The 26,852-nt window shown below is 41.0% G+C and overlaps 2 protein-coding genes and 1 long non-coding RNA gene across 3 annotated transcripts; 1 reads left to right on the plus strand and 2 right to left on the minus strand.

Annotated features, from left to right (window-relative positions):
* Positions 1–3,745: 3,745 nt before the first annotated feature.
* On the minus strand, positions 3,746–5,593 carry LOC126619834 (uncharacterized). The gene is made up of 3 exons (XR_007622168.1): positions 5,295–5,593; positions 4,600–4,662; positions 3,746–3,922 (listed from the first exon to the last, which is right to left on the minus strand). It is a non-coding gene; the product is annotated as an uncharacterized LOC126619834 (long non-coding RNA).
* Positions 5,594–15,897: 10,304 nt separating this feature from the next.
* On the plus strand, positions 15,898–18,752 carry LOC126619852 (patellin-6-like). Its single transcript, XM_050288267.1, has 4 exons — positions 15,898–16,945; positions 17,716–17,840; positions 18,015–18,156; positions 18,272–18,752. The coding sequence occupies exons 1-4, from the start codon at positions 16,247–16,249 to the stop codon at positions 18,530–18,532; spliced, it is 1,227 nt and encodes a 408-aa protein (XP_050144224.1). The 5' UTR covers positions 15,898–16,246; the 3' UTR covers positions 18,533–18,752.
* Positions 18,753–22,711: 3,959 nt separating this feature from the next.
* Positions 22,712–26,000, minus strand: LOC126617954 (probable protein phosphatase 2C 65). Its single transcript, XM_050286033.1, has 5 exons — positions 25,331–26,000; positions 24,634–24,981; positions 24,423–24,543; positions 23,963–24,186; positions 22,712–23,474 (listed from the first exon to the last, which is right to left on the minus strand). Exons 1-5 carry the CDS (start codon positions 25,556–25,558, stop codon positions 22,980–22,982), a joined length of 1,416 nt encoding a protein of 471 aa, XP_050141990.1. The 5' UTR covers positions 25,559–26,000; the 3' UTR covers positions 22,712–22,979.
* Between the last annotated feature and the right edge of the window lie 852 nt (positions 26,001–26,852).

Consider the following 26,852-nt stretch of genomic DNA (forward strand, 5'->3'; position numbering starts at 1 on the left):
AAAACCTAAAAACTAAAATTAGGATGGTAAACAAGTGTAACCAGGACAGTTGATCCCTTTTGGGAGAGAGTGGTAATTAAAGGGAAAGGGATCCTCTCCCGATCCCTTCCGTCAAATTCATCCAATCACCTAATTCAACCTCTTGAAATTTGATTCAACAGCTAAAGTTATTATAACTTTTAAAGAAGTCTCCTATTTCTAACCGTTATATCAAATTTTAAAAAACCGAATTGATTAATTGAATGAATTTGATGGAATAGATCATTTCCGTAATTAAAGGGCTTTATTAATCAAGTGGGGTGGTAGCACAAGTCAAAAGTGATTTGGTTCAGACCTGGAAAAGTAAAAAGAATGGTGTACTTTGATCATTTTTTTAATTAAACATTAGCTTTCACAAATTTTGAAACTAACGTAATGTGAACACACTCTATTTTATCCAGAAATCTGTACTTTAAAATGCCAATTGCTGGATTTGGATTCTTTTAAATTTAACACATAAACAATACATATTAAGTAATGTTTTTTTTTTTTTTCCCAAAGATAGAAATATATTAGATACAAATAGAAAGATTTACATCCTGGGCTAGGATGTTAAACAAAAATTCAGGCCCAATACAGTCCCACCCAAATTCACATCCTTCCTTGAAAACAAACTTAGCAACCGAGTGAGCAGCAACATTGCTCTCCCTAGGCACGTAGGAGAACGAAACAGACCTTAACCTAAGCGCTAGAACCTCAAAATCACTAAGGATACATTCAAGACTGAAATCAATAGGCAGTTCATGCCTAATCATATGTATAATCACCTTTGCATCATATTCAATAACAACATTATCAAACCCGTGGTCAATGCAAGCTATGAGGGCGGTCCTGATTGCCACAGCTTCCCCAGCAGCCGCAGAGTGACACAACCCATCACCTGACCCCCTGCACCATGAAGTAGTCCCGCAAAGTCCCGGCAGACCCACCCCACTCCCGTGCGGAGAGTGTTCTTGCACCACGAGGCGTCAGTGTTGACCTTGAGGACCCCGAACGCCGGCTTCTCCCATCTACAAACCCCACGGTCCAAGGATGAGATCATCGGACTACCCCTAGGCTGTTTTCCCGCAGTCTCACTGAGCGTAGCGTCTCTGAATTCAGAGATGTTCCTGCTCCAGGCCTCCAAAAGCTCCAAGGGTTACCGGTGCACACCATTAAAAACCACCTCGTTCCTATTTTTCCACAGTCTCCATAACCCAAAGGCAAACTCCTGCATGATCTCCTCCGCGTTGTCCCTCCCCTTGACCCGAGACCAGAACAACTCCCAGCTAGATAGGAAGTCTGCTCCTGCCAGTTCAAAGGAGTCCAACTGAAGCGGAGAGGAGAACTAGAACAGGTGGCTGAGGTGACATCGGAAGAAGAGATGAATTTCCGACTCATCCACAACACCACACACTCCATAGACGTTGTCCACTCTCATATGTCGCCGTTTCAGGTTACGACGAACAGCCAGTGCGTTGTTACAACATCGCCAGATAAAAATTTTAATTTTGTTAGGTACCTTCAACTTCCAGATCAGGTTCCAAGCATAGCAGTTTTTTGGTTTTTCGCTAGCAAACCCTCGACCTTTCTTCCCCAAAGCACCATTTTCCATAAGGTTCATAGCCACTCCATACCCCGATCGAACCGAATAAACCCCATTCGCATTGTGATGCCACACCATCCGAACCCGGCACCCAGTCTTGCTTAAGGGGATGCTTAAGATGGGCCCCACATCATCCCAATGAAAGCTTGCCAAAATCAGATCACATTTCCAAGAGCTGGACCCCGAATCAATTAAATCACTTACCAAGGTAGCTTGCAAGTTCACCAATGGCAAAACTCTAAAAGTAGAGGGTCTAGGAAACCAAGGGTCCTCCCTGATGTTGATGCAGGCCCCGTCCCCTACCCGCCACCGCAGACCTTGTAGGAGCACCTTTCGGGCTTCAAAGATGCCCTTCCATCCCCAAGACGTGTTCCTACCCTTTCCCACCTCAGTAAAGCTTTTTCCTGGATAGTATTTTTCCTTCAGAACCGTAGCAAGCAACGACCTCGGATTCTGGATCAGCCGTCATCCAATCTTGGCAAGGAAAGCCAAGTTGAAACATTGGATATCTCTGAAGCCCAACCCGCCGAGCCGTTTTTGCTTCATTAACCGCTCCCAAGAGATCCAGTGTACACCCTTCCTCTGCTCACTTCCTCTCCACCAAAAGTTCCTGATAGCTTTCTCCAGGTCTCTACATACCCTAATGGGTAACTTAAAACAACTCATGGCATCGTTTGGCATCGCCATGGCCACTGCCTTGATAAGGACTTCCTTTGCTGCTTGAGATAGAAATTGCTCAGCCCAACCTGCCAGCCGAGATTCAAGCCTGTCCCGCACCTCTTCAAAAACCACTCTTTTAGAGTGGCCAAAATCAGCTTGCAGCCCAAAATACCTACCAAACCCGGTCTTACATTGGATTCCCATGGTACTTCCAATCTTCCTCCTAACCCTGTTCGAGGTCTTCGAGCCAAAGAATATCGAGCTTTTGGAAAGATTAACTGCTTGACCAGAGCCACGGGCATATGTCCGTAACACCTCCAAAATGCCTCTCGCCTCCTCCATACTGGCATGACCGAATAACACTGAGTCATCCGCAAAAAACAGATGCGAGATTGGGTTCCCATTATCCGACACTCTGAACCCGTGGAGAGCACCCCGCTTCATCCCTCTCCTAATGAGCATAGAAAGACCTTCCGTACAGAGCAGGAAGAGATAGGGAGATAGGGGATCTCCTTGTCGCAGCCCTCTCTCCGGCAGGACAAACCCAGTCGGGTTTCCATTTACTAGGATGTTGAAAGAGGCAGTGGAAATACACTCCTTGATCCATTTGCAAAATAAAGGAGCGAACCCCAATTTCGCCATCATGGTTAAGAGGAACACCCATTCCACGCGGTCGTACGCCTTAGCCATGTCGAGCTTCATAGCCATGCCAGTCTGATCACTTTTTTTTTATGAAGCAGTGAGTGTAGGAGCTCATGCACCACCAATATATTATCCTGAATTTGTTTCCCCGCCACAAAGGCAGATTGGTTGTCACAAATCACTTTTGGCATCACCAGCTTTAACCGATTAGTGAGAACCTTGGCAATGACTTTGTAGATTACGTTGCATAGTGCAATAGGCCGGTATTCCGTCATGTTCTTCGGGCACTTAACCTTAGGAATAAGCACAAGGTTAGTGTGATTAAGTTTCCTCATAATAGACCCAGAATGCCAGAAGGCTTTGACAATTTTGACCACATCCTTGCCCACAGTATCCCAATGATTCTGGTAGAAACATCCAGAGTACCCGTCCGGTCCCGGGGCCCTGATTGGTGGGATTTGGAAGACAGCCACTTTGATTTCCTCCTCGGACACCGGTGCCGTCAAGACAAGGTTTTCCTCAGCAGACACCCGTGGTGCCAAGCATTCCCCAAACTCATCAATTTGGCTAGGCCTACTCGACTTAAATAGCTCCGCAAAATAAGAGGTAGCGATTGAAGAGATTGCTACTTCGTCCTCCTGCCACACTCCATTCTAGTCCTGACACGCCCCGATCCCGATGTCCTCGTGACATCGGGATGATCACGTGCTGGCCGACACCCAAAGGGTGACGAAAGCCATTAATTTAAGTAAAAACTCATAAATAAGCTAAAACAGGCAGCAAGACTAGCCACAATAATACTACCAAATCAACTTCTAATTAACAACATTAGGATCAACGCATAATGTCAGAGCATACGTCTATTACAGAGTACAAACAGAATTTAAGATAGAGATGTGCTATATTACAAAAGATGTCGAAGCAGAAGAAGTATAACACTGGATCACTGGTAGGGAAAGGCCTCGTAGCTTATATCGTAATCCTCATTCGTAGGTCCTGAAGGGGGCGCAAAACAAACATGAGTGGACCAATTTGATATAAATATAATAAAACAGTTATCAACATACTAACCCCCAGGTTTATGAAAACATATATATCATGATCAAAATAGATTTTCCGAAACCTAGCATGCCGTGCAATATCTCAAATTCATAACTTGTATAAGTAATAAACACTAGTGAATTGTCCGATAACCTGCAGGCCCCATGCCGGCTCCCCGTCTCTGAACATACAATCAGAGGAAAATACACTACAGGCCCCATGCCGGCTCCCCGTCTCTGTGCTAAATAGCCAGAGGAAACACACTCCAGGCCCTATGCCAACACCAAACCGTCGCCCGGGACGGACCGGAATCTATCCCTACGTCCCGTAGCGGAAAGGACCACTAGGTAAGTACAAAACCATTGAGCATAAACATATTGAAAAACAACTTCGTAGTATAAAGTCATCCATCATCTATACTACAAAGAGGTGTTCTAAACATGTTCTAATATCATATCGTCATCCATCGGATATTCTATAAGAACATGGGTTATAGGAAAAATAGTAATAATTCAATCTAGCCTCAGTAAGCATATATCTCATAAAGTACTTCATAAAACATAAGTATTAAATCATGCTTTTCATGTATGCATTTCTATTGTTAAAACATGATTTTGAAGGGGTCCACTCACCGTACACCGATGGTGCAAAGCTATACCAAGAAGGTATAACAGAATCACCGTTAATAATTGCACCTATTCACATAAAGGAGTACCTTTGGTCAAACTCTATTCAAACGATTGAATTTGGGAAAACGGACTTCAAAAACGGGTCCAGGACGTCGAAATTAGCCTAGGAGAGGTCCTGAACGAAACCCCGAAAAGTCAACTCAAAAAGTTAACGTTGACCGTTGACCGGTCAAAGTCAAAGTCAACTCTGACCGTTGACCGAGTCAACGTGACCGTTGACCGTTGACCAAGTCAATAGTCAACAGTCAACTGGTCAGAGGTCAAAGTCCACTGGGCTTTGAATTTGGGTTGGGCCGAAAGGCCTTAAGGGTTTTGGGTTGAAAACCCAACTCAGATTGGCCCAAGGCCTAATCTGCTTGTGCTACACACACGGGCCTAATGCCCTAAACATAACCGGCCCAAGGGCCTTAATTTATAACAGAAATTAATTTAAACAATTAAAAGGAAATGGGTTGGATTGGACTGGCCTCACCACACGGGCCTAAGGCCCGCCTGCTATTCGAAACCGGCCTGGGAGGCCTGGCTTCACCGGAGCACCACCACCGGAGCTTCACAGCTCCGGCCAACTACCACACACCACCCTAGAGTTCGATCTAGGTACCAAAACGAAGAGCAAGACGAAGGGAGTGTTTTTATACCTTCATTTCGTCGTGGAACGACCGGAGATGGCCGGAAAAAGCCCCGACACCCTCGGGATCGCCGGAGTTGGGTGTGCTTACACCCGGCTTCGATTCGTCCCAACCGGGAAAAAATAAAGGTTTCGCCGGAGTTCCTCTCCGGTTTCTGGGCTCGCAGCACGGGACAGAGGGAGAGAGAAGAAGGAGATGGGTCTTCTTCGCGCGGGGGAGACGGGTGCGTGCGTGCGGGTTGCTGCAGAGAAGAGAGATGAGGGAGCTATGAGAGAGAGAGACGAGAGAAAGAGATAGAGTCGGGAGGGACAGAGAGACAGACAGAAGAAAGAAAAGAAAACAAAAAAAGAAGAAGAAGAAAGAAGGAGTCACAGGGGGGGGGACAGAGAGAGAAGACAGGGAAATTGCTAGGGAGCTGCCACGTGGCAGTTTGAAAAGAAAGAAGGATCCAAAGTTTAGATCCTGATAGGGTAGTCCAAAAAGGATAAAATTGATAGATTTATAATATTTAGGGAATATTACACACATATAATTTTATAAGTGGGGGCGGGTGTTACAAGTCCTCCAATCCCTTAATTTGGTTGAACCTTCTTCTTTTGAGCATTTGCGCATGGAAAAACTTGGAATTTTTATCACCTTCCTTCAACCATTGTGCACGCGACTTCACCCTCCAGTAAGTTTCTTCGTTTCGATGGGCGGCCCTGAGCTCTCTCTCATTCATCTTAACCACATCCGAGGCGAAATCGGTAGACATATAAGCCACTCTTATCTCAACTTTCAACTGCTCGATAACTTTCTTTGAGTTCCTTCCTCTCCCCCTATACCATTCCTTAAGCCTGTGTCTTAGGGCTTTCAGTTTTTCACAAAAGTGAAAGGCGTGTGACCCCCCCTGTTTATCTCTCCATTCCTCTGCCACTAATTGACGGCACTCCTCCATGTTGCTCCATCGAACATCATACGAGAATTTTCTTCCCTTCCAGGCTTTCACTTTCTCTGTGGACAAAAATAGCAGGGCATGATCAGACCCTTCCAGAACCACGTGCCTGATTGTGTTCTCGGGGTAAGGGTCCTGCCAACCCATTGTAGCCAACCCCCGGTCCAGGCGCTGCTGAATAGGCTTCGCTTCCTGGTTGTTCCGCCACGTAAACGGATAGCCAACAAACCCAGGTCCATGAGCTCATTTTGAGCTACAAACTCTCTAAAGTCACGCATACAAGACGTCGGTCTGTAGTTGCCCCCTCTTTCTCATCATTACATAGAATGTCATTAAAATCCCCGATGAGAAGAGTCTTTCCACTATTATTTCCAAGCCGCCTGCTCAAATACCCCCATTGATCCCGCCATTTTTTCTCATCAGTACTGGCATAGATAGCAAACAAATACCAGTGACACTTCTTGTGTTCATCCCAAATTTTAACTTCAATAACAAAGTCCTCAGACTTCACTAGAGTTACCTGGGAAGCATCCCGCTAGAAAACACAGAGGCCTCCCCCAATGCTTCTAGGTTCCACTGCGTGCATATACTCCAAATCCAAACGTTTCTTGAGATACCCATAACAACTACTTTTATTCTTAGTTTCCAGCAAAACCACAATGTCAGGGGTATGGAGCCGATTCTGCTCCAGCAAAATGTCAACTGTCAGGTCACCCCCGATACCTTGACAGTTCCAAGTAAGTAGCCTCATTTGGACTTGGGAGACCCATCACGACTGGTCTCCTCCGCCTCAACAGATGACTTCCTACAAAGTTTAGATCTTTTAGGTTCCACACAAGGGTTGACCTCATCATGCTCCACCTCTCTGAAAATTCTCTTTTTACCTTTATTCTCATTCATCACAGCATCAATGATAGCTTCCAGCTCAAAAGGATCATCATCCATAGCCAGGTCGCTACCACTCACGCACCCCCTACCATCACTCGCTTTCCTCCGACTAACACTCACCCTGTCACCATCCTCACCAACGACAGGCACAAGATTAAGGTCAAAAGTAGAGCCTCCATTCAGTGTCACACTGACCGTATCAACCCGTCCCTCCTGCTCGTAATGGTCATTGAGTACCACATGTTCCGCTCCTTCGGCTGACACACCCCGTCCCGAAGGAGGGCATGCTGGCCATCACGTGAGAGTGACGTAACCATTTACACAGTTCGGAAGCTTTAAAAAAAATACAATTACTATGATGAAACACCTGAGGGTGAGTCCTACTTTTGTGAATTATGTCAGAACACCGTTGGATTCCTCGTGGCCACCAAAACTCTGCTATCTAGAACCTGGAGGGGCGCAAAACAAAATTGAGTGGGTCAGTAAAACAAAGTTTTTCTAAAACATTTCATTTAAAAGTTTTCTAACCCCTCACTGTAAAACCTGTATACTTTCCCAGAAAATAGCATAATAGCATATAACTTTTCTTATCTCAAATCATCAATTTTTCTTAAAACCAGAAAGTATGCCATACTATAACTGTCAAAAACAGAATGAATGATGCATCAATATAACAGGTGAAATAATGAATCAACCGGAGACCCTGTAGTTGGTCATGTACGGTTAATTCTATAGCTCAATATTCAATCCAACCAGAGTCATCACGGTGACCTGTACGGTACTACTCTGCACATAAATCGGAACTACCTGAAGTAGTCTGTACGATAAGAATGGTGTAATAATACGCTCTAGTGCTTCTCTCATCAATCATCTGTGCACATAATCTAAAGTCACCTACTAGTCGAAACCACCTCGGTGGTCTGTTCGACTAGTATGTCGGAACCCTTTCATGATTTGTACGACATGTCGGAACCCTCTCATGGTCTGTACGACATGCACCTACTTGGATCCAAGGTGAGCGTGCGGTGCGGGTGAATAATATAAGCACTAACACCATGGTCTGTACGACATGCACCTACTTGGATCCAAGGTGAGCGTGCGGTGCGGGTGAATAATATAAGCACTAACACCATGATTGCAGGTTATGAGCTATCCACATAATATACATCATCAATGATTCACATGAATAACATAAAACTCACATGATACTCACCTGTGCGTCCACAGCACCAATTCACACACACACACACACACACACACACACACACATATATATGCATCAATTATCAATTCATATAATTCATATCATGCATGCATGGCATTTTAGAAACATACTTTCATTAAAACTCAATTTCTGGGAAAATTTATAGTATATCAGTATAAACAGAAAATACTGCCCACTCACTTGGAGTTCGCCCAACAACTCCGTAGCACCACACATCAAGGCGTCAAGACAATCAGCGCATAGAACAATAATCAAATCCAACCTCAGAATTCATATCGATGAAATATATAACTTATATAAGACACGTCACTACATAGTTCGGTCCGGAAGATCTGCAACTCAGATTTCAAATCCATAACTTCCAGAGGTCCACGACATACCTCTAGGACATCATCCTAAAATTTCGTTACCATCCAACGGTCAGATCTCCGCCAATTTCCAAAACCAAGTGACAGTTAACATTATATTTTATGAACTTACAACTATAATTCCGAAAGATCCGTAAATCGGATTCCCGATCCGTAAGCTCCTATAATCCTCAAATATTACGTATTACAACGTATCAAAGTTTGGTGACGACCAACGGTCGGATCGTCAATTCACATTTTCACCTAACCCCGAATTGAAACGAACTTAGGTTCAATTACTCGATTTAAGTTCATCAATTATCAAAACTGAACCTAGAACCTTAAACACATGTTAAGAATGACATTGGTGGCCCATTGGCCACGCGCCGCAGCACGGGCCGCCGCGCGTGGCGGTCGGCCGCCCCGGCTCGCCGGAAAATCCGACTATTTCCAAAAATTCTCAAAAAATACAGAATTGAAGATCTCAATGAGTAGAGCAACTTTCATACCTGTGGACAAGGCCAATTTGGCCTGGAAACACTTCAAATTCATCAAATTCCGTGTGGACCCTAGAATTGGGTGAGCTTCAATTCGACCCCCAAACTTGTTCCAACGCCTCTACTACTTCTTGGGCTTTGTTCCAGCTCCTAAGGGGATGCTATGGGTGTTAGAAATTGAAAGAAAACGTTTCAAGATTTGGAGAATTTTCACACTAACCTACCGCACACCCCGCACGGTTTTAATCAAATTTCAAGGCCAAACTCCTTGATTTTTGGGGTGTAATAGGAAGAGGGAAGATCATAGAGGGTTTTCCAAGTGATGGATTGATGTAACTCACCGGAAAAATGATGAAATTTTGACGGAAATGGGTGAAGAACACCAGCGGGTCATGGGTTCTCCCAACCCGTTTCTCCCTTCTATCCTCCGCTTCTCGCCCTCTCTCCTTTCCTCCTTTCCTTCCTCTGGTTGGTCAGATTCTCCCTCTCTCTTCTCCTAATTCGTTGGACTCCCTCCTTTCTCTCCCAGATCTCTGGCTCTCTCTTCTTCTGGTTGGGCAGTTTCTGCCCAATCTCTTCTTCTTCTTCTTCCTCACACGCACACACCCACACACAAAACCTTCCTTCACTTTTTATTTATTTATTTTTGTTTTCCTTTACATCCGAGCCATCCATGTAATTCTTCATTAAATCTGGGCCATCCAAATTTTAATAATAAAATTTATAAAATGCCCAAACTTCAAACTTTAAAATCTTTTTCGTTATAACTCCAAATAACGAACCGTCAGTGCCCACACGTTCGTAGCAACGAGTACTATGAGGATATGTCAACAAAACAAATCTTAGATGGCACGACACAACGATTAATCTCGAATAATGCGCGTGCCTCAAAGGGCATTTTTGTAAAATCCTTTATTAAAACTTTAAAAATTCTTAAAATTAGGGACGGACTGTCACATCGGCCACCGCTCCCCCCGGCCCAATTAAGCCTGCATCAAAAGCCAGTTCTCTCGCAGACCTCGCCTCTTCTTCAACTAGCCGTTGGCGTCAGATTTTTCCAGCAAGCCCAATATCTCTGTGTCCCATTTTATTAGATGACCACCTGGGCTTGCTGGGCGATGTTGCAGTGTCAATAACTTCCTCCTCCAACGGCGCGGCACACTCACTGCCGCTCTGAGATCTGCTAGCAAATTTCTAAGGTTGACATCCCATTCCAGACGCTGTCGAGGATCGCCCGGAGTGTTTACCACCACCCGGTTCATCGCTTCTTTCATCATTCCACCGCTCCGAGCCACCCCTTCCACCATTTAACCCAGAGGAAGCCCTACTCCTAGATCCAGCTCCTAGTGGATTGCCTCTCAGGTCCAACACTGCATCTAAACCACGGAATGCAAAATCCTCATTCCTCGTCTTGGGGCAATCCTCTGGACCTGTTCTTTCATCCAGCGTATCCTTGCAAATCCTAGTAGGGTGTCCTAGCTTTCCATAAATGAGACAGTAGTTAAGAAGCGATTCATACTTGAAATCGATCCAGATCTTGCCTTCATCAGGAAAGGTCACAAAGGTCCCTCTCATTAGGGGTTCGCGAACATTGAAGCCAATTGTCACCCGAAGGAATCGTCCAATGCAATCCCGACCCCAGTTTTGTCCACTGATCGAACCTCACCCATCAAGCTACCTATTGTTTCAGCTACCGCTTGGGTCATACTGAGCACCGGTACATTATGTAGCTGGACCCAAAACACCCCCAGGGAGAGAGGGGTCCATCGGTTCAGCCCCTTCTCTGTTCGGTCCGCCACCAAAACAAGGTTATTTTTTAACATCCAAGGCAGATTGGCATCAACCACCCGTTGCAGATCCCTTTTCCCCGCAAAGCGAGCGAGGAATCTCTGATCTCCAATCTCCCTGATCGAGACCCCTTCACGTCCGCGCCAGAGAGACATGAAGCAGTCAACAAACACATCTCCTTTCACCACCTTAGCAGTGAGAACTTCAGCAATCATAATGTGCTGAAACCCTAATAGGGCACATTCGACATCCTTTCTCTCAATACAGACACCTCCCTATTCCTTCTCAGACAGGATGATGTTGGTCCCAAATCATGTCCCTAACTCCTCCAGATCCGCCTTCGGACTTTCCCCAACCATGGCCAGTCAGAAGAGCCGCACCCCACTCACCCCAGTGGCCACCTCCACGAACGCCACCCACAGGTACCAGATCTACACTCAGATCTACACCAGATCCAGATCTCCTCAGCTGGGCGCCACCCACGAACCGCCAGAGGAACACTTCGCTCACAGTCACCCCGACAAACGCGAGAGCCTAGCCAAGTCCCCGGATCCACAACCAGAGTTTCGAGAAAGAAGAGCTAGCCCAACAGATCTCGGATGACGATTCGACGACAGGACTCGCTCGTCGACGAAGCACCACACTCCTCCTTTCGAGGCACCCAAAAAAAGAGCTAGCCCAACCATAAAGTGGCATGTTGTACATATTAAGTAATGTTAAACTATGTATATTCTGCTCTTCTACTATGAAAAAAGTTGATAATTAACACACAAGAAATCCTAAGGATACTCCCTCAAATTGTTTACTCACCATTTAACTCTCTATCACGTCATAGTTCAACATTAATTATTATGCCAATGTTATAAATAAGTGTGCAAAAATAAAAAGGAGTTGAAGTGTTGATTTAGTATTTGAACTATCATCGCAATGAAAATTAGGTCCTTGAATTATTTTTTTGGTAAACTAAGTCTCTAAATTCATTAAAAATTGCTAATTTCATCCTTACTATTATATTCAAAGCTCTTTTATTCAAATTTTCATCAACTTAAGTCACTTCACTCTTTAGAGTGTAATACAGTCATTTTCTCGCCTATAAGCCTTTTAATATTTCATATAGGTTACGAATCTAAAGTTTAACTTACCCTTGAAAGTTAACTTTATACACTATATCTTTATGAAAAATTACCAATCTACCATCTAATGTGTATCACATGCAAGTAACGTGACTCAAATTGACGAAAAAATGAATATAGTAGTTTCAAATCTAATATTAGGAATGTAATTGGTAAATTTTTATAATTCAATGCCTAATTTTTCTGAAAAAAAAATAGTGTAAAGACCAAATTTTCAACAAATGATAATTTAAGGACTAAATTGACAATTCACAAAAAAAAAAAAAAAAAAAAAAAGAGGTGACAGGGTATCCATGAAGAGTTTCATTTTTTAGAGAGTCCCTTTATCATTTTTCGTAATGCTAAAGCCAATTGATAACATGGAAGTCACTCAACTTTTATTTTCAATGTGAGTTTCACACTCTCAACACATTTTTATTCTTGGAAGAATTTTTTTTTGAATCAACCACGAGCACATAGGAATATCCTTAATTAGACTAACTTTTGAAGCTAGGGGTATGATTTTCAATGATTTAGAGCTTGGTTAGGTAAAACGATGAATGGGTCCTAATCCCATGGTTTATTGCTAGACAACCATATATGCCTTAAAGATATTAGGATCCAAAATTTCACATGCTTTTCATTAACACTTTGTTTAATCAGATCCCCAAATACTTCTTAACCCTCCCTTCTTTCCATATTTATTTACATAATTAGAATGCAGATCAATTTTCTACTCTTTTTCTTTTTATTTTCTCAGAATTCGATGCAGATATTCGGGGTTTCTTTAAAAGTGGGGCCGAAAGGTCCTTGCTCCATTCTTTTCAAGTCTACGACGATATGCTTTCACATTTTCATGCAAATTAGTGGTAAAAGGAGAATTTGGATCCTCTTAAGGACTAGTAATTCCGAGTTTTTGATTTGTGTGAAAGAGGTAAATTGTAGTAATAGTATCTTAATTTTAATTAAATTGGAGCAATGATCTCTCAACTAAAAATTTATTACCATTGGTCCCTTAACTCATCAAAATGTGTAGCTATGATCGTTTTTGTTAACTTCGTTAGAATTTTGTCAAAATAAGTTATGTTGGCATGATCGTTACTACAATTGGGGTGCCTCAATTCATCAAAATGTCTACTATGGTATTTTTCGCCAACTTCGTCAGAATTTTGTTAAAATAAGTTATGTTGGAATGATCATTGCTACAATTAGGGTCTATCAACTCATCAAAAAGCATAGCTATGATCTTTTTCGTCAATCTCGTCAGAATTTTGTCAAAATGAGTTATGTTGAAAGGACCATTACTACAATTGGGTTGGGGTTGAGGGACCATTGCTCTAATTGGGTTAAAGTTGAATGATCATTTCTCCAGTTTGATTAAAGTTGAGGGACTAATGGTAATGAATTTTTAGTTAAGGGACCATAGCTGCACGTTTTGATAAGTTGAGAGACTAATAATAATGAATTTTTAGTTGAGTGATCATTGCTTCAATTGAGTTAAAGTTAAGAGACCATTACAACAATTTAATCGGAACCTTTAACTTGTGTAAAATGGGACAACAAAATGAATTAGTAGAGACGGTCGAATTAACTTTGAATGATCCGAATTACCTGATTTTTTAACTCCAGGTAGTGAAATCTGAAAGAAATCTCTTTCTGTAAAAGCGTACATGCAAAACTTCGGTTCACAGCCTCAAGGCCCAACATTTTGCATTGCACCATGCCAAATTAATATGCAGCAGCATAATTAAGATTGAACAGGAAACGTGTGATGTATTTTTATGTATTTATTTTTCATAAGTTGGCTATTTTAAAATATTGACGCGCCAACCATAAGATTAATGTAATTGATTGATTTTTTTTGGTCAATACGTAATTGATTGATTTTTTTGGGTCAATATGTAGTTGATTGATTAGCTTTTAGTATAGATGAAAGTTTGCAATTTCTTCAATTCTAAGTAACATTGAATGAATACAAAAATAAATACTCGACATCGAAAATTGAAAATCTAAGCCAGGGTGAAAATAATTTAACGACTTACACACTTGTTATATTGAATGTTACATAGCATTGAAGTAAAAAAATTGATATATTTTTTATAGACTTACCAAAAATAAAAATATTTAGGTAATTTGATTTTTTTAAATTGTTTTTACTATTTGATTTCTTAAAACAAAAATCTTCACCGTTTAATTTTTAAAATTAATCTTCACTTTTTATTTTTCAGACAACTGTATTGATTTTTTATTTTTTAGTCGAAGACAACTGGGTTGAATATTGAGGATAAATTGTATCAAAACACACTCAAAAATATTTTTGTAAAAGTAGATGATTAACTCGATAAAGCATGATTACAGGAAGAAATCGGTCCGTAGCAAGGGACAAACAAGTGTGCTTTGCAGCTTTGAGGCGTGGGAACGCGATTGGGCCCACATAAGACTGATAAATAAAAAGACCTAAACCAAACAGGCCCACTGCCCCGCTGGCCCGTACTGGGCCCCACTTCCCTACGCAACGATCCCGTGCCCTCTCCTCCCTCGGAAAAATCCTTCAATTATTATGACGCTCTCTGCACTCCACCTCTTTTACTCGGCTCGGCTCCCTTCTCTCGGAATTTTAGGGTGCGTTTGGTACGTGGGACGGGACGGGACGGAACGGGACGAGGCGTTCCGTCCCGCGTTTGGTGCGCAAAAAATGGGTGGAACGGGCTGTTCCACGGGACAGATTTTGGGTGTTTTTGCGTTCCACCTCCCCCCTGTGGAACGGGTTTGTTCCACATCTGTGGAACACAATGTTTTACCATTTTAAGACAAATATACCCCATGTCTTTTCAAAAATTACATCTTCTTTCCGTCCCGTCCCGTCCCGTTCCGTCCCGTCCCGTCCCGTTCCGTCCCGTCCCGTCCCGTCCCGTTCCGTCCCGTCTGCGTACCAAACGCACCCTTAAGGTCATCTCTAACAGAAAGATGGTCAGAGGATTCCCTTTAATTCTATAATCTTTCAAGGAATTAACATTTTAATAAATAGTGTTAGGTCATATTTCTTATAATCTCCAACCGAGAAGGCTAAAGAGCTATAGGCCAAACATAATCTCCAACCGAGGGGGTTAAAGGATCATAGGCCAACATAATTTATTATTTTAATTGAATTAATATGGTTACTTAAAAACTACCTCAATAATTTTTTGAGATGTAATCTCAATAATTTTTCAGATAGGATTTTAAGTGACACGTGTCGCTAAAGTGAGTAACTTTTCAGATTTCTTGTCAATATGTATTCTCAATAATTTTTCGGATTAGATTTCGAGTGCCACGTATTCTCAATAATTGTTTAAGTTTAATGTTATTTAATGTTGTTTAATATTGTTTAATGTTGTTTAATATTGTTTATTGTTGTTCAAGTTTAATGTTATTTAATGTTGTTTAATGCTTAGGTAATTATAGGAAAAAAAATTAGAATTTTTAATTTTTTTTAATTTTGTTTCCATGAAAAAAAAATCAAATCCAATGATTACTTGGTATCAGCATGACACCAGCTAGCAAGGTAGCCGTGGCAATTCAAACTTTGGACCGGCTGGCTGGCTCAATTGGGTCAGTTGGCCTGATTTGGTATTTTTGACATGGTGGGGCTTAAAAGCTCTTTGGCATAACGTCGATTAAAGATGATTTTCGTGTCATTTCAAATTATTTTTAATTCTATAAGGATTGATTGGAGATGGCCTTACCCTGGCGCTCCACACCCTCCCCATTCAAATTTTGCCACTCCTACAAGTACACCCCATCTCTGTTTCCCAAGACGCTTTTCAAACTTCAAACCCAAAACCGCGGCTCCCAAACAAATCCCTCTTTCTCTCTCTTGAGTCTCTCTCTCCTCCAATCTCTGTCTTCCTCTCTCTCTCTCTCTCTCTCTCTCTCTCTCTCTCTCTCTCCTCAATTCCCCGTCTTTTTCAACCTCTCTTTTGTTCGCTTCTGTCTCTTCCTCCCTCGTTCTCTGCAATAATCATATCCCAGAAGAACTCTCTGAGCTCTCTCATCAGAGAATCGAAACCACAACTTCTTCCTCTGATACCGCAAACCCAGCACACCCATCGTAAACCCAGCACCTCCGCCTGCCTTTCCTCGCAGAGGTTCCATCTGGGTATCTGTCAAAACCCCCCAAAACCCCAAAAAATGGAACAGAAAACCCCTCTGCAAACCCTCCCGGAAGCCTCCCCAAAACCCAGCAAGAAAAGCTTCGTCACATCTCTAATGGCCCCCCGCAACCCCTCCTTCCAAGAAGACACCTACCTTGTCTCCAACCTCAAATCATCCGAAAAGAAAGCCCTCCAAGAACTCAAAGACAAGCTCTCCGCCTCGGACTCCGCCTCCGCCGCCATGTGGGGCATTCCTCTTCTGGGCAACGACGAAAAGGCCGACGTTGTCCTCCTCAAGTTCCTCCGGGCCCGGGACTTCCGCGTCCCCGACTCCTTCGCCATGATTACCAAATGCCTGGCGTGGCGGAAGGAGTTCGGTGCCGACGGCGTCGTGGAGGAGGACTTGGGGTTCAAGGAGCTGGAGGGGGTGGTGGCCTACATGCACGGATACGACAAACAGGGGCACCCTGTCTGCTACAACGCCTATGGAGTTTTCAAAGATAAGGAAATGTATGAGAGGATTTTTGGGGACGATGAGAAGCTGAAGAAGTTTCTAAGGTGGAGGGTTCAGGTCCTTGAGAGGGGGATCAATGCCCTACATTTTAAGGCCGGCGGGATTAATTCGATTATTCAGGTCACTGATCTGAAGGACATGCCTAAGAGGGAGCTCAGAGTTGCGTCCAATCAGATCCTCTCTCTGTTTCAGGACAACTACCCTGAAATGGTCGCAAGAAAGGTAATTTAATTAACGTTTTATTTGGCTCAGCGGACTGTAATTTTTGAGGCAATTCACATGTTTGCTAGCTTAATTGTTCAATTTTTTAATTGATTTGTTGTGGGGTTTTACTTTAATTTACTGGAATGTAATGTTTTTAAGTAATTCTGATGTGGGTTTATAATTTGATTTAGTGCACTATATTTTCTTAGCTAATTTCATCTGGGTGGATGTTTCACCGTAAAATCAATGGACAATATAGAAATCAGCCAACTTACTTATTAGCTCTTGCAAGATTTATCTTTTCTCCTTAAATTTCATATTCTCATAATTTTGAAGCCAAATATTTTGACAACATGTATGGCCGTTGAGCTTCACACGTCGGCTAATCTGCTCTGATACCATAAAGGAAGTTGAGATTCAACCATAAAACCAATTGGCAATGTAGGGAGTATCTAAGGTACTTATAAGCCATTGCAAGGTTGTTTTTTCGCTGACATGAGACTTTTTAACCTTCACATTCTCATAATTTCATTCTTCACTTAATATAACTTATTTCACCGATTAGGTTTTTAGTTTGATTCACTGGGATGTTTTTATTTTTTGATGTAATTCTGATCTGGGATTTCGATTTGAATTGATGGACTGTATTTTACTAGTTTTTGAGCTAATTCTTATCTGGGTTTACCTGCTTGCTTACTTAATTGTTCACCTTTTCCTTTAATTACTTGTATTATATGAGGTAATTTTGATGTGGATGTGGGTTTTCTAATTTGGGTTTTTTTGTTCAGATTTTCATCAATGTGCCATGGTACTTCAGTGTGTTGTATTCTATGTTCAGCCCATTTCTGACTCAAAGAACAAAGAGCAAGTTTGTGATAGCAAAGGAAGGAAATGTTGCAGAAACACTCTACAAGTGAGTCCCCTTACCATCAAACATTTAACCTCTTTGTTTTGTACTCTTTGTATAAAAAACTGGTTCTTTAGTTAGGGTTTTGGTCCCCACACAGCTCATTGAACCCATTTCGCCAAAGGGGTTACAATTGGCGGTCGCTTACTAGAGATGGGTATTTATGTTGTTCCGAAACAGGTTCATAAGGCCCGAGGACGTTCCGGTTCAGTACGGCGGCCTGAGTCGACTGAGTGATGCGCAAAACGGCCCCCCCAAACCGGCTTCCGAGTTCACCGTCAAAGGAGGAGAGAAAGTGAACATACAGATTGAGGGGATTGAGGTTCATAAATCTTCTGCATTATTTTTATAACCCTTCATTTTATTCTCTTTAAATTAACGATTTAAATGCTATTAATGTGGTTAATTTTTGGTGCGCTGGTGTTGAAATTGATTAGGCTGATGCAACAATCACATGGGACATAGTAGTGGGAGGGTGGGACTTGGAGTACACTGCAGAGTTTGTGCCAAATGCAGAAGGCAGCTACACCATCCAAGTGGAGAAGCCAAGAAAAGTGATGCCCTCCGAAGAAGCAATCCACAACTCCTTCACTCCTCGTGAAGCAGGGAAGATGGTTTTCTCAGTCGACAACTCTGCCTCCCGCCGGAAAAAGGTAGCTGCATATCGCTACATTGTCCGTAAATCCGCCCCCGTCTAAAGCTAACTTCAACAACTGCGAGGGGATTCATTAGTTAAACTTGTAGTAAGGTTTTTGTTTTTGCAATTTGCAATTTGCTTTCTATGTTGTTTTTTAGGGTTTAAGCAATGGTTGTGAACCTCGTTATTTTGTCTGCTTGAAAGTACTTGTAATGTATAAAAGGATGCATGATATATATCGTTTAATATAAGAGGAAAGCATATCTATTGACTTTGGTTTAGTGGCAGTCTCAATTCTTAAGAGTGGGTTTGGACGGGTGGCCTTAAAGTTCCATGGAACCCGAGGTATAATCGCCGCAACTGCACTAAAATGACAAATTGATGGGTGTCTTCTTGGACGTTGTGTGTAGTGCGTTTGTAATGTTTGAGTAGCAGCTGTCCACGGCATGAGTTGGTAACAACCAAGGTCTAAAATATTGGAAATATCGGTAGTTCAAAAATTCGGAAATTTCGATGGAAATATCGGGATATTATCGATATCGATAAAAATTGAACAAAAATCACGAAAATTGTAAAAAAAATTTAGAAATTTTTATTTAAACTTTGTATGATGTTTTTTTAGTCAATTATCTATTAGTTTATCACAAAAAATTGGAAGGAAATGCATTGCATGATGAATTTAACCGATTTAAGTTTATTATATAGCGAGCTGGCAAACATTGTGAGTGTAGAAAATATGTAGTAATTAATGAAAGAAGTTTAAACACACCATAATCATTTATATATAATGAATTAGTACAATATTTTACACTTTATACATTGCATGGTAAGATATATGAGTGACTTAGTACCACATAGAGTTTTTATCAAGGTCTAAAATATCGCTGATATCAGAAATATCGGTAGCCCAAAAACACGAAAATTTCGATGGAAATATCAGGATAATATTGATATTTTAGACTTTGGTAACAACTGGGTCTAAAGTTTCGAGTCTTTCATTCAAACATAGCATTAAGTTTGTCTACCTGCAAATACATTAGAGAGAACTTTCACACAATGGATTGAAAAGTTACATGATGAATGAGACAGAAATACGGAACAAATTTTTGGTTACACCCAAGTTTTTCTCGGAAGGGAGAGCTTTTTGCTGGTGTGCAGCTGGTTAATTTGCCTGATGGTCCCAAATAGTAGTGACTGGTGAATGATGATGATGATGTGTCTAGGGCATGAAGCTTGAAAGAGACTGATTAATGGTCACAACATTTGCTTTTGATTTGGTTTCGCTTGTTGTACAAGGATATGGGGGGAGAGGGAGTGTTGGGACTAACAAAAGGTAGCAGAAGTGGGGGATGAAAGATATTGATCACCGTCTGGGGGCCCTTGGGTTTGTTGCCTGGGCCTCTAGAATCTGGATTGGGTTTTCGGAAGTTTGATGAGAAAAAAATTACATATTTTTAGTTAAAAAATAGATAAATAGATACATCTGATGCTTGTAGTGACGAAAGTAATAAAGTGCCATGAAATACATTTAAGGTACCGGCTCCCTCTTCCCCCATATATTGTTGCATAAATATTTTGAAATACGTAAATATAAGCTGATGGTGTACGAAAATGACATTCTTTGTAGCAAGAAAACTTGGTACAAGGTACTTGTGACTGATTAAGATTTTGGGGGAGATATTAATCTGAATGCATAAGGTTCATGTTTCGTAAAATTATCATCAAGTTCATCAACTAAAATAGTCCTCAACAGTAAAGAAAGGGTAATTGGTAAGACTAAATAATATTTTCTAAATTACAAAATTGTAACATAAAATAACAAAACATGTCTATGTATTCCTCTACCAATACATGTAGTCGTCTTACCATCTCGTGACAAAAAAATATTTATGTTGTCGAACTAGAATCGTGTTCGCAATCTAGATGACGAGCTACAAACTTGTCTGAATCCATACATGTGGTGACTCCGTATAAGGAACCGAGCAAATGTACTTAATGGTTTTATCTTCCAAATTGAAGGTACATATAGCTGTAAACTTGGCACCCCTCACCACAACAATTCCATGAAAGTATATGCAATTCGCTTTGAATCGAGAGCAGTTCGAAGCTTCAATGGAGAACGAAGAACTCTCGGATCCCAGTAACATGGTACTATTCCCCAAGTTTTTTACCTGCAAGTCAGGCAACTTACCCGAATAATCGCCATTAAACGGCACCTTGAAAACCCTAAATCAGTGATTCCGACCTAGAACCCTCATACCTAAAAACCACTAATAAGGTACCGGCTGATTCGAGGAGATTCACGATCAGGTTATCATACTCACGCATGAGTTTCGATATAGAACCAACATTCTTCATTTTGGTTCATCAAAATCTTCAACGTCACAGGCGACAATAGTTCCAAAATCTTCCACTGAATAAAATCAACCGCTGAAATAAGTTAGGTCTAAAATATGTGAGGAATTTCTAAGAGAGTCCAGATGATCAAAAAATTGATCTAAAACATCTGTATAAGCAATTGTCCATTCATCTTCTCCTGGTCTCCAAAGTACTTTCCAAGTTCACAAGTAACTCCGACTGTGTAATTCGATGTCCGAGACGGGCTTGCGGATAACACAAACTTTGTAACTGTGAAGTAATAGTCTTCAGAATAAAACCACTCTTGAATTTTTTTAATCTTGTTAGTATCTGGGAGTTCGATTTGGCGATGATTTATAGTTTTATAGGATGCAATAAACAGACCTCAAAAACTTCGGATACAGACATAAGCCATCCCATAGAAGGATAATAACGCTGCCGTTTCTTGGATTCCGGCGGATTAAGTCTGTGAAACCTACCTTTCATATTGTTGCTAAATTCGGGAGTGATGGTATCCACTTTGTTTGGTAACATATTCAATGGGAATTGATGTGTTAATCTTCCAATAAAGTTTTCTTTGGTCGCGACAGAGTTCCATGATTTACAAACTCCACCAAAAGCAATAAGATCCTCCATGCAAACTATCCGTTTGGCGGTATACGTAACGAGATCTCCAGGAAGAATCGACCAGTCAGCCATCAAGATTTCAATTTGGTATCACATATTCTTGCCCTACCTCCAAGATGTAAAATTAAATGGGAAAAAGTAAGCCGTATAACAGCAGTAGCAACGAGGAGGGTATATACTAGGGTTATGTGTGCTGTATATATACACAGATTCCTCAAGCAACTGGGTCTAGCATTGGCCTTGTTCTTGCTATGACGATAATAGAAACCTTATTCAACGAGGAAAACAAACTGAAAGATGCATTGCCTGATTACGAATACAGGAAACAGATTGAAAAATGAGTTGCTTGATTGCGAATTCGGGAAACAAATGCGTTGCCTGATTACGAAAATGGGAAACAAACTGAAAGATGCCTTGCCTAGTTACGGGAAACAAACTGGTAATAATAACCAGGAAAATAAATTAAAGAGTGACTGTTTGGGTACAACTTTGGCCGCTGCCACGCTGCTAGTGTTTTTCAGAAGGCTACTATCCTCGGGTACAATTTTGTATATATTTTCCAACCTCATAAGGAAAGGGGATGCTTCTCTACAGAAGTCATCCGGTGGACTCATATGGAAAATCCTCAAATCAGTTGTATCACATAGCAATATTGGTACTGTGGCCATATTGGTAACATAGAAAGCTGTTACCACCGAGTTTAATTTGTGCACGGGTTAAAGGATGCAACATAATAGTTCTTGTTTCTTTATCCGGTTTAGATAAAGTCAGCAACCATCCTAGGGACTGATCAACTTCTGGGAGACAAAGTTCTTAATACTTGCCTTTTTTTCATATTGTAAACCTCACAGATGATACAATCCTCATGATGAGATGCAAACATAAGCAATGGAAAATGCCTTGATCGACTGGTAAAGTTGTTTTTCGTTGCAACTGATCTCCATGACTCGCAAACTGCACCAAGAGCAACAAAATCCTCCATTGAAACTACCCTTCTAAGCGACAGAGGTAACAAGGTCTTGAGGAAGACTCGACCGCTCAGCCATCAGGAGATGCAGTAGTAGTAGCACAAGAGAGGCTAGAGAGAGCCTGTGCCTTATATGTTGCGGCCAAAGAGGGAGAAGAAGCCTATGTTCTTCTACCAATTTACAGATTCATATTAATTTTTGGGTATTTCAATTTTCAATCCACTTGTTTATCTGGGTAAATAACACTATACGACGTTGTGACTGTCACACCAAACAAAATTTTAAGGTAGAAGCCAACTTCATACTTTTCATATATAATATATCAGTAATTTTGTATTCCTCGTTGACACTTCATGGTTAGACAAATATTTACATGTACTGTTTTCCCCTAGCCAATTCTAAAACCAGAATTTGTGGCTGCACTTTTTCTTTCAAATTTGGCAGGAAGCTGGAACTGCACCTGCTGAGAGATGTTTGATGAATATTGTTGGTTGCTAATCCTTAATCGCGGTTGCAAATCGCTGTGTTTAAGGCCTCATCACGGAAGCTAATTAATCAATGAGCTTGAACCTCTTCGTAATCCCTTGATGTTTTCCTCCGACTCAAACCATTAGAAAATCGAGGAAGCTTCAACATGGTATTTACTCTTTCAACTTCTTTAAGGGCGTTCAACTCTTCCTTTGCATCTTGTGAGACATTACAATTCAACACAGTATCTTTCGAGTCCTCCGTCATCTTGCTGTTAATCTCGGATGCAGTGCCTCCCTGATCACTTACAATGTTCGATCTTGTGCTATAATAAGAAAGTGAAAGCTCAGAGTCATTCACTTTGCCCAGACGGCTCACGTGGGATGTGGAATGTGTTAATGAAGAAGCTGGTTTGTCCTTCAGATACAAGCATATAGCTGCGCAGTCATCAATTTTTGATGCTGGGAACTTTCGTTTCCATGCTCTAACCGCACGCCTTACTAGTAATTCTGCTGCCATGGATCGCTTCCTTGCTGAAGCAACTATCTTTACCACGTCAGTGTTTGTTAAAGCATCCCACACCTGCGCAATGCACAGCATCAATATCTTAATGTAGCTTGATAAATGTTAAGAGTTACCAAATATGTTCTACATAAATAAAACTGTTCCATCACTTCGTAAGTAAATTGAATGACCGTAACAATACTTGTAGACCAAAACATTGTGTCCTATGAAGCAAAACACCGAATCCGTTGAAGAAAACAAACAAATCAAGCCCTACAAAGAGAAGAACTGAACACTACGAAGCTAAAAGCTCAACTCTGTGAAGCAAGAAACTACACCTAAGAAAGAAAAAAAACCCCGATCCCTATGAACAAAATAACCATCCCCTCGAAGCAAATCCAGACCCAATGAAGCAAACCGAACCCTATGCAGCGAAAAACAAATACTTAATTGAAGGGACGTTCAGGCTATTGATCAAAGTCATTTTTCTGCACTCACTTGACAATATGGGTAGGCTTTTTTAACCATCAAGTAGAGGGAAGTTTAGTGATTTGTTGCTTTCTTACCCCATCAGTTGCCAAGACCACAAATTCGTCATCGCTTGATATCTTCCTGTAGAAAACTTCAGGAATTGAGATCAGGCCATAATCTTTGACACAGAAATCCCCGAAAGCCCTCGCCATTGCTAGACCAGGGCAATCTTCATCCGGCATCCATAATCTATACACTTGTGGTTCTTCATCCACTGATAAAATCCTGCCTTTGCATTTCATAATTCTCTCAGCTTCACCTGAGTTTCATCAGTAGCAAAAAAACAAGAAGATCAATCAAACTCAAAAACTTAATCACAATCATCATGCAATTCTTAAGGAAGTATTAAGTGAAGTGATTTCCGCACACAACTCTCTCCGCTTGCACACCCATCAAAGGAAAATCAAAGGGACAAACATAAACAGTGTGTGCAGAAGGAGGGAGAGGTAAGCGGAAATCATTTCCCGATATTAAGAGCACTAGTACTAAACATACTTGGAGTATCAGGTTTCAAATCAACCGTGAGCTGGACAGGAACGATTTGGTTTTTTTCTCCTGATCTAGTTCCAAGAACCGCACGAGAATCGCCCAAGTTGGCAATCACCAAATTATCACCCTGAAAATGAAACAGCATAAAATTAAAAAAAAAAAAAAGTAATTTTATTGAATTGCTCTCCAAACTTGGAGTGCAAGAAATAAAGTGTACCTGTTTAACTACAGTTACTGCAGTTGAACCGCTGCAGAAGCTATCAATGGTGTTGTCAACGCTAAGTTCTTCGTCCATTTCCTTGAATGATTTGACAAAACTGGCTTCCCATGACGGAAGAGAGATATCACGACTGCGTTTCCTGTCGTGATTATTCCCGTTGTTTGCATTGATCTCGCTTCCGGCAACATCAATGTCGCTGAATATGCCAGTGTTGAGCTGGTAAATTTTGATGACTTCCGAGAGTTTCGAGGGTAAATTGTCACGTACGCATCTTGCAACTTTGTGCCCTTCGGGGCCATGACCATCAAACACACCGCAGAAGTACATGTCTTTCTCAGTAAAGTCCTAAACAATTCATGGACATAAAACTTCAGTTAAATTCATATATAAAGGACTAGTAAAGAACAAGTTTTGCAGAAACTAGGAGACCAAGAAGGTTTTAAATACAAAATGAACAAACAAAAAACCGTAAACGACATGTTTACTTAATTGGAATGAGGATTTGATTACGGATTATAATGTGATTTTTCATATATTAGATTACGGATTGTAATGTGGAACACGTATTTTGGATTCCATACGTGTTATTAAACACAATAGAGATCAGAAATCAGCACAAATGAAAAACCCAAAAAAAAAAAAAAAAGAAAAATAAACCAACAAAATTGAAAAGAGACAAATCGATTAAAGGTACCTCCCAAACTGTCATGGCATCTTGATTGATCCCTTTTCTTCCTTGCTGGGTGTACATGGAAATGTTCCTAGAACACCCTTGCAACCTTATGCGGGCCCCATCGTCCCCACACCTTACATTATCCTCCTCCTCCTCCTCAGCCTCGTAATACTCATTCCGATGGGCCACACCATCATCCTCCAAGTACCCTCCTCCATACGATCTCTCCTTGGTACAACAAGCTCCCATGTCTCGCCAGAAATTAAACTAACCAAGCCTCCCACAAAAATGATAGTTCCCAAGAAAATGGGAGAAGAGGAATGATGGGGACCCACCAGAAACCAATCAACACCCAAAAGGAAAAAATTGGGTGACGAGGCAAAGGAGGGAAAGAGAATTGAAAGGTGATGGTGTATTTGTGGAGAAATCGGAATTGATTGATATATTTCTCGAAATCAGAACATATTTCTTAAAAGGAAAGAAAGATGAAAGGTAAATCGTAGATATTGCAATACGCATGCAAGGAGTCAATCAAGATTCATGTCGTGTGCTGTTGGAGGTTTTTCATGTTGTGAAGGAGGTGGTTATGTTCTCTTACATCTCGACATGCTTTTGATCACAAGAAATTGTTACAGGATAATCACAATAGTACCCTTTCGGTCTTTGCCAAGGAGGAAGATAGTAATCCTAAATTTACATCTCCTCCCAAATGTCTTTAGCTAATCAGAGTACTTAAACCATAATTAGGTACAAAATCTTCCCTATATCGTAGTTGATCAACCAAAATTAAATCCTATTTAAAGTGCATGCACGTTAGTGTTTTAGATTTGTATGTGCTTTAGTCAAATGATAACGTGAGATTTGGGATCGCCAAATTCGTAAAGTTCGGATTTTCTACTTGAATTTTGGACTAAAAGCGTTCCTCTTATCTTAATTAATTTTAACAAAACCTTTTACCAGCCGTTAGATGAAAGTCGAATCGCTATAGTCCATACCCCTATCATTTTAGGGTAGATCTTTTTTTAACTAATCGCTACTAAATTCGTTTTATTTTGGTGGTAAAACTAAAACTATTATTTTTCTTTTTAATCATACATTCAACGCTGAATTCATCTCGTAACGTCACAACAATATAAAATTGGGTTTAAACAAATTGTTCGTTGACTTAGTCAATCAGATGGTTCGAACCATATAATAATTAGTTTAGCTTATGACCATCCTATTCAAAGATATATTTTATTAGGATTTAGTATTATAGTCTAGTGTTATTCTTCTTCACTTGTAAGTGACAGGTCTATTGGTTCGAGTCTTGCCAAAGAAGAGTTTGAACCACATTATTGTTAACCTATTTTGATGCTAAGCTCATCTACTTCCCCTTAGTATAAATAATATCGTTTGTTAAAAAAAAGAAGATATATTTGATTAGTAACAAACGCTTTATCATGTAAATGTTGAGTACAACTCTAGTTAGTGGATAACTCGACTCAAAAGTGTGTCTCCCTATTTGTTGTGTGATTTTATTTTTTTAAAATCCTCTTTGTAT

Source organism: Malus sylvestris, chromosome 4 (genome assembly GCF_916048215.2).
Source record: "Malus sylvestris chromosome 4, drMalSylv7.2, whole genome shotgun sequence".
Lineage (NCBI taxonomy): Eukaryota > Viridiplantae > Streptophyta > Magnoliopsida > Rosales > Rosaceae > Malus > Malus sylvestris.

What these genes read in the sequence shown, in the direction of transcription:
- LOC126617954 (XM_050286033.1), bottom strand. Translation starts at nt 25,558, where the DNA reads ATGGGAGCTTGTTGTACCAAGGAGAGATCGTATGGAGGAGGGTACTTG. An exon ending in CAGTAACTGTAGTTAAACAG is followed by an intron (nt 24,544 to 24,633) that starts GTACACTTTATT and finishes TTTCATTTTCAG; the next exon opens with GGTGATAATTTGGTGATTGC. An exon ending in TTTGAAACCTGATACTCCAA is followed by an intron (nt 24,187 to 24,422) that starts GTATGTTTAGTA and finishes GATGAAACTCAG; the next exon opens with GTGAAGCTGAGAGAATTATG.
- LOC126619852 (XM_050288267.1), top strand. Translation starts at nt 16,247, where the DNA reads ATGGAACAGAAAACCCCTCTGCAAACCCTCCCGGAAGCCTCCCCAAAA. An exon ending in CTGAAATGGTCGCAAGAAAG is followed by an intron (nt 16,946 to 17,715) that starts GTAATTTAATTA and finishes TTTTTTGTTCAG; the next exon opens with ATTTTCATCAATGTGCCATG. An exon ending in TACAGATTGAGGGGATTGAG is followed by an intron (nt 18,157 to 18,271) that starts GTTCATAAATCT and finishes GAAATTGATTAG; the next exon opens with GCTGATGCAACAATCACATG.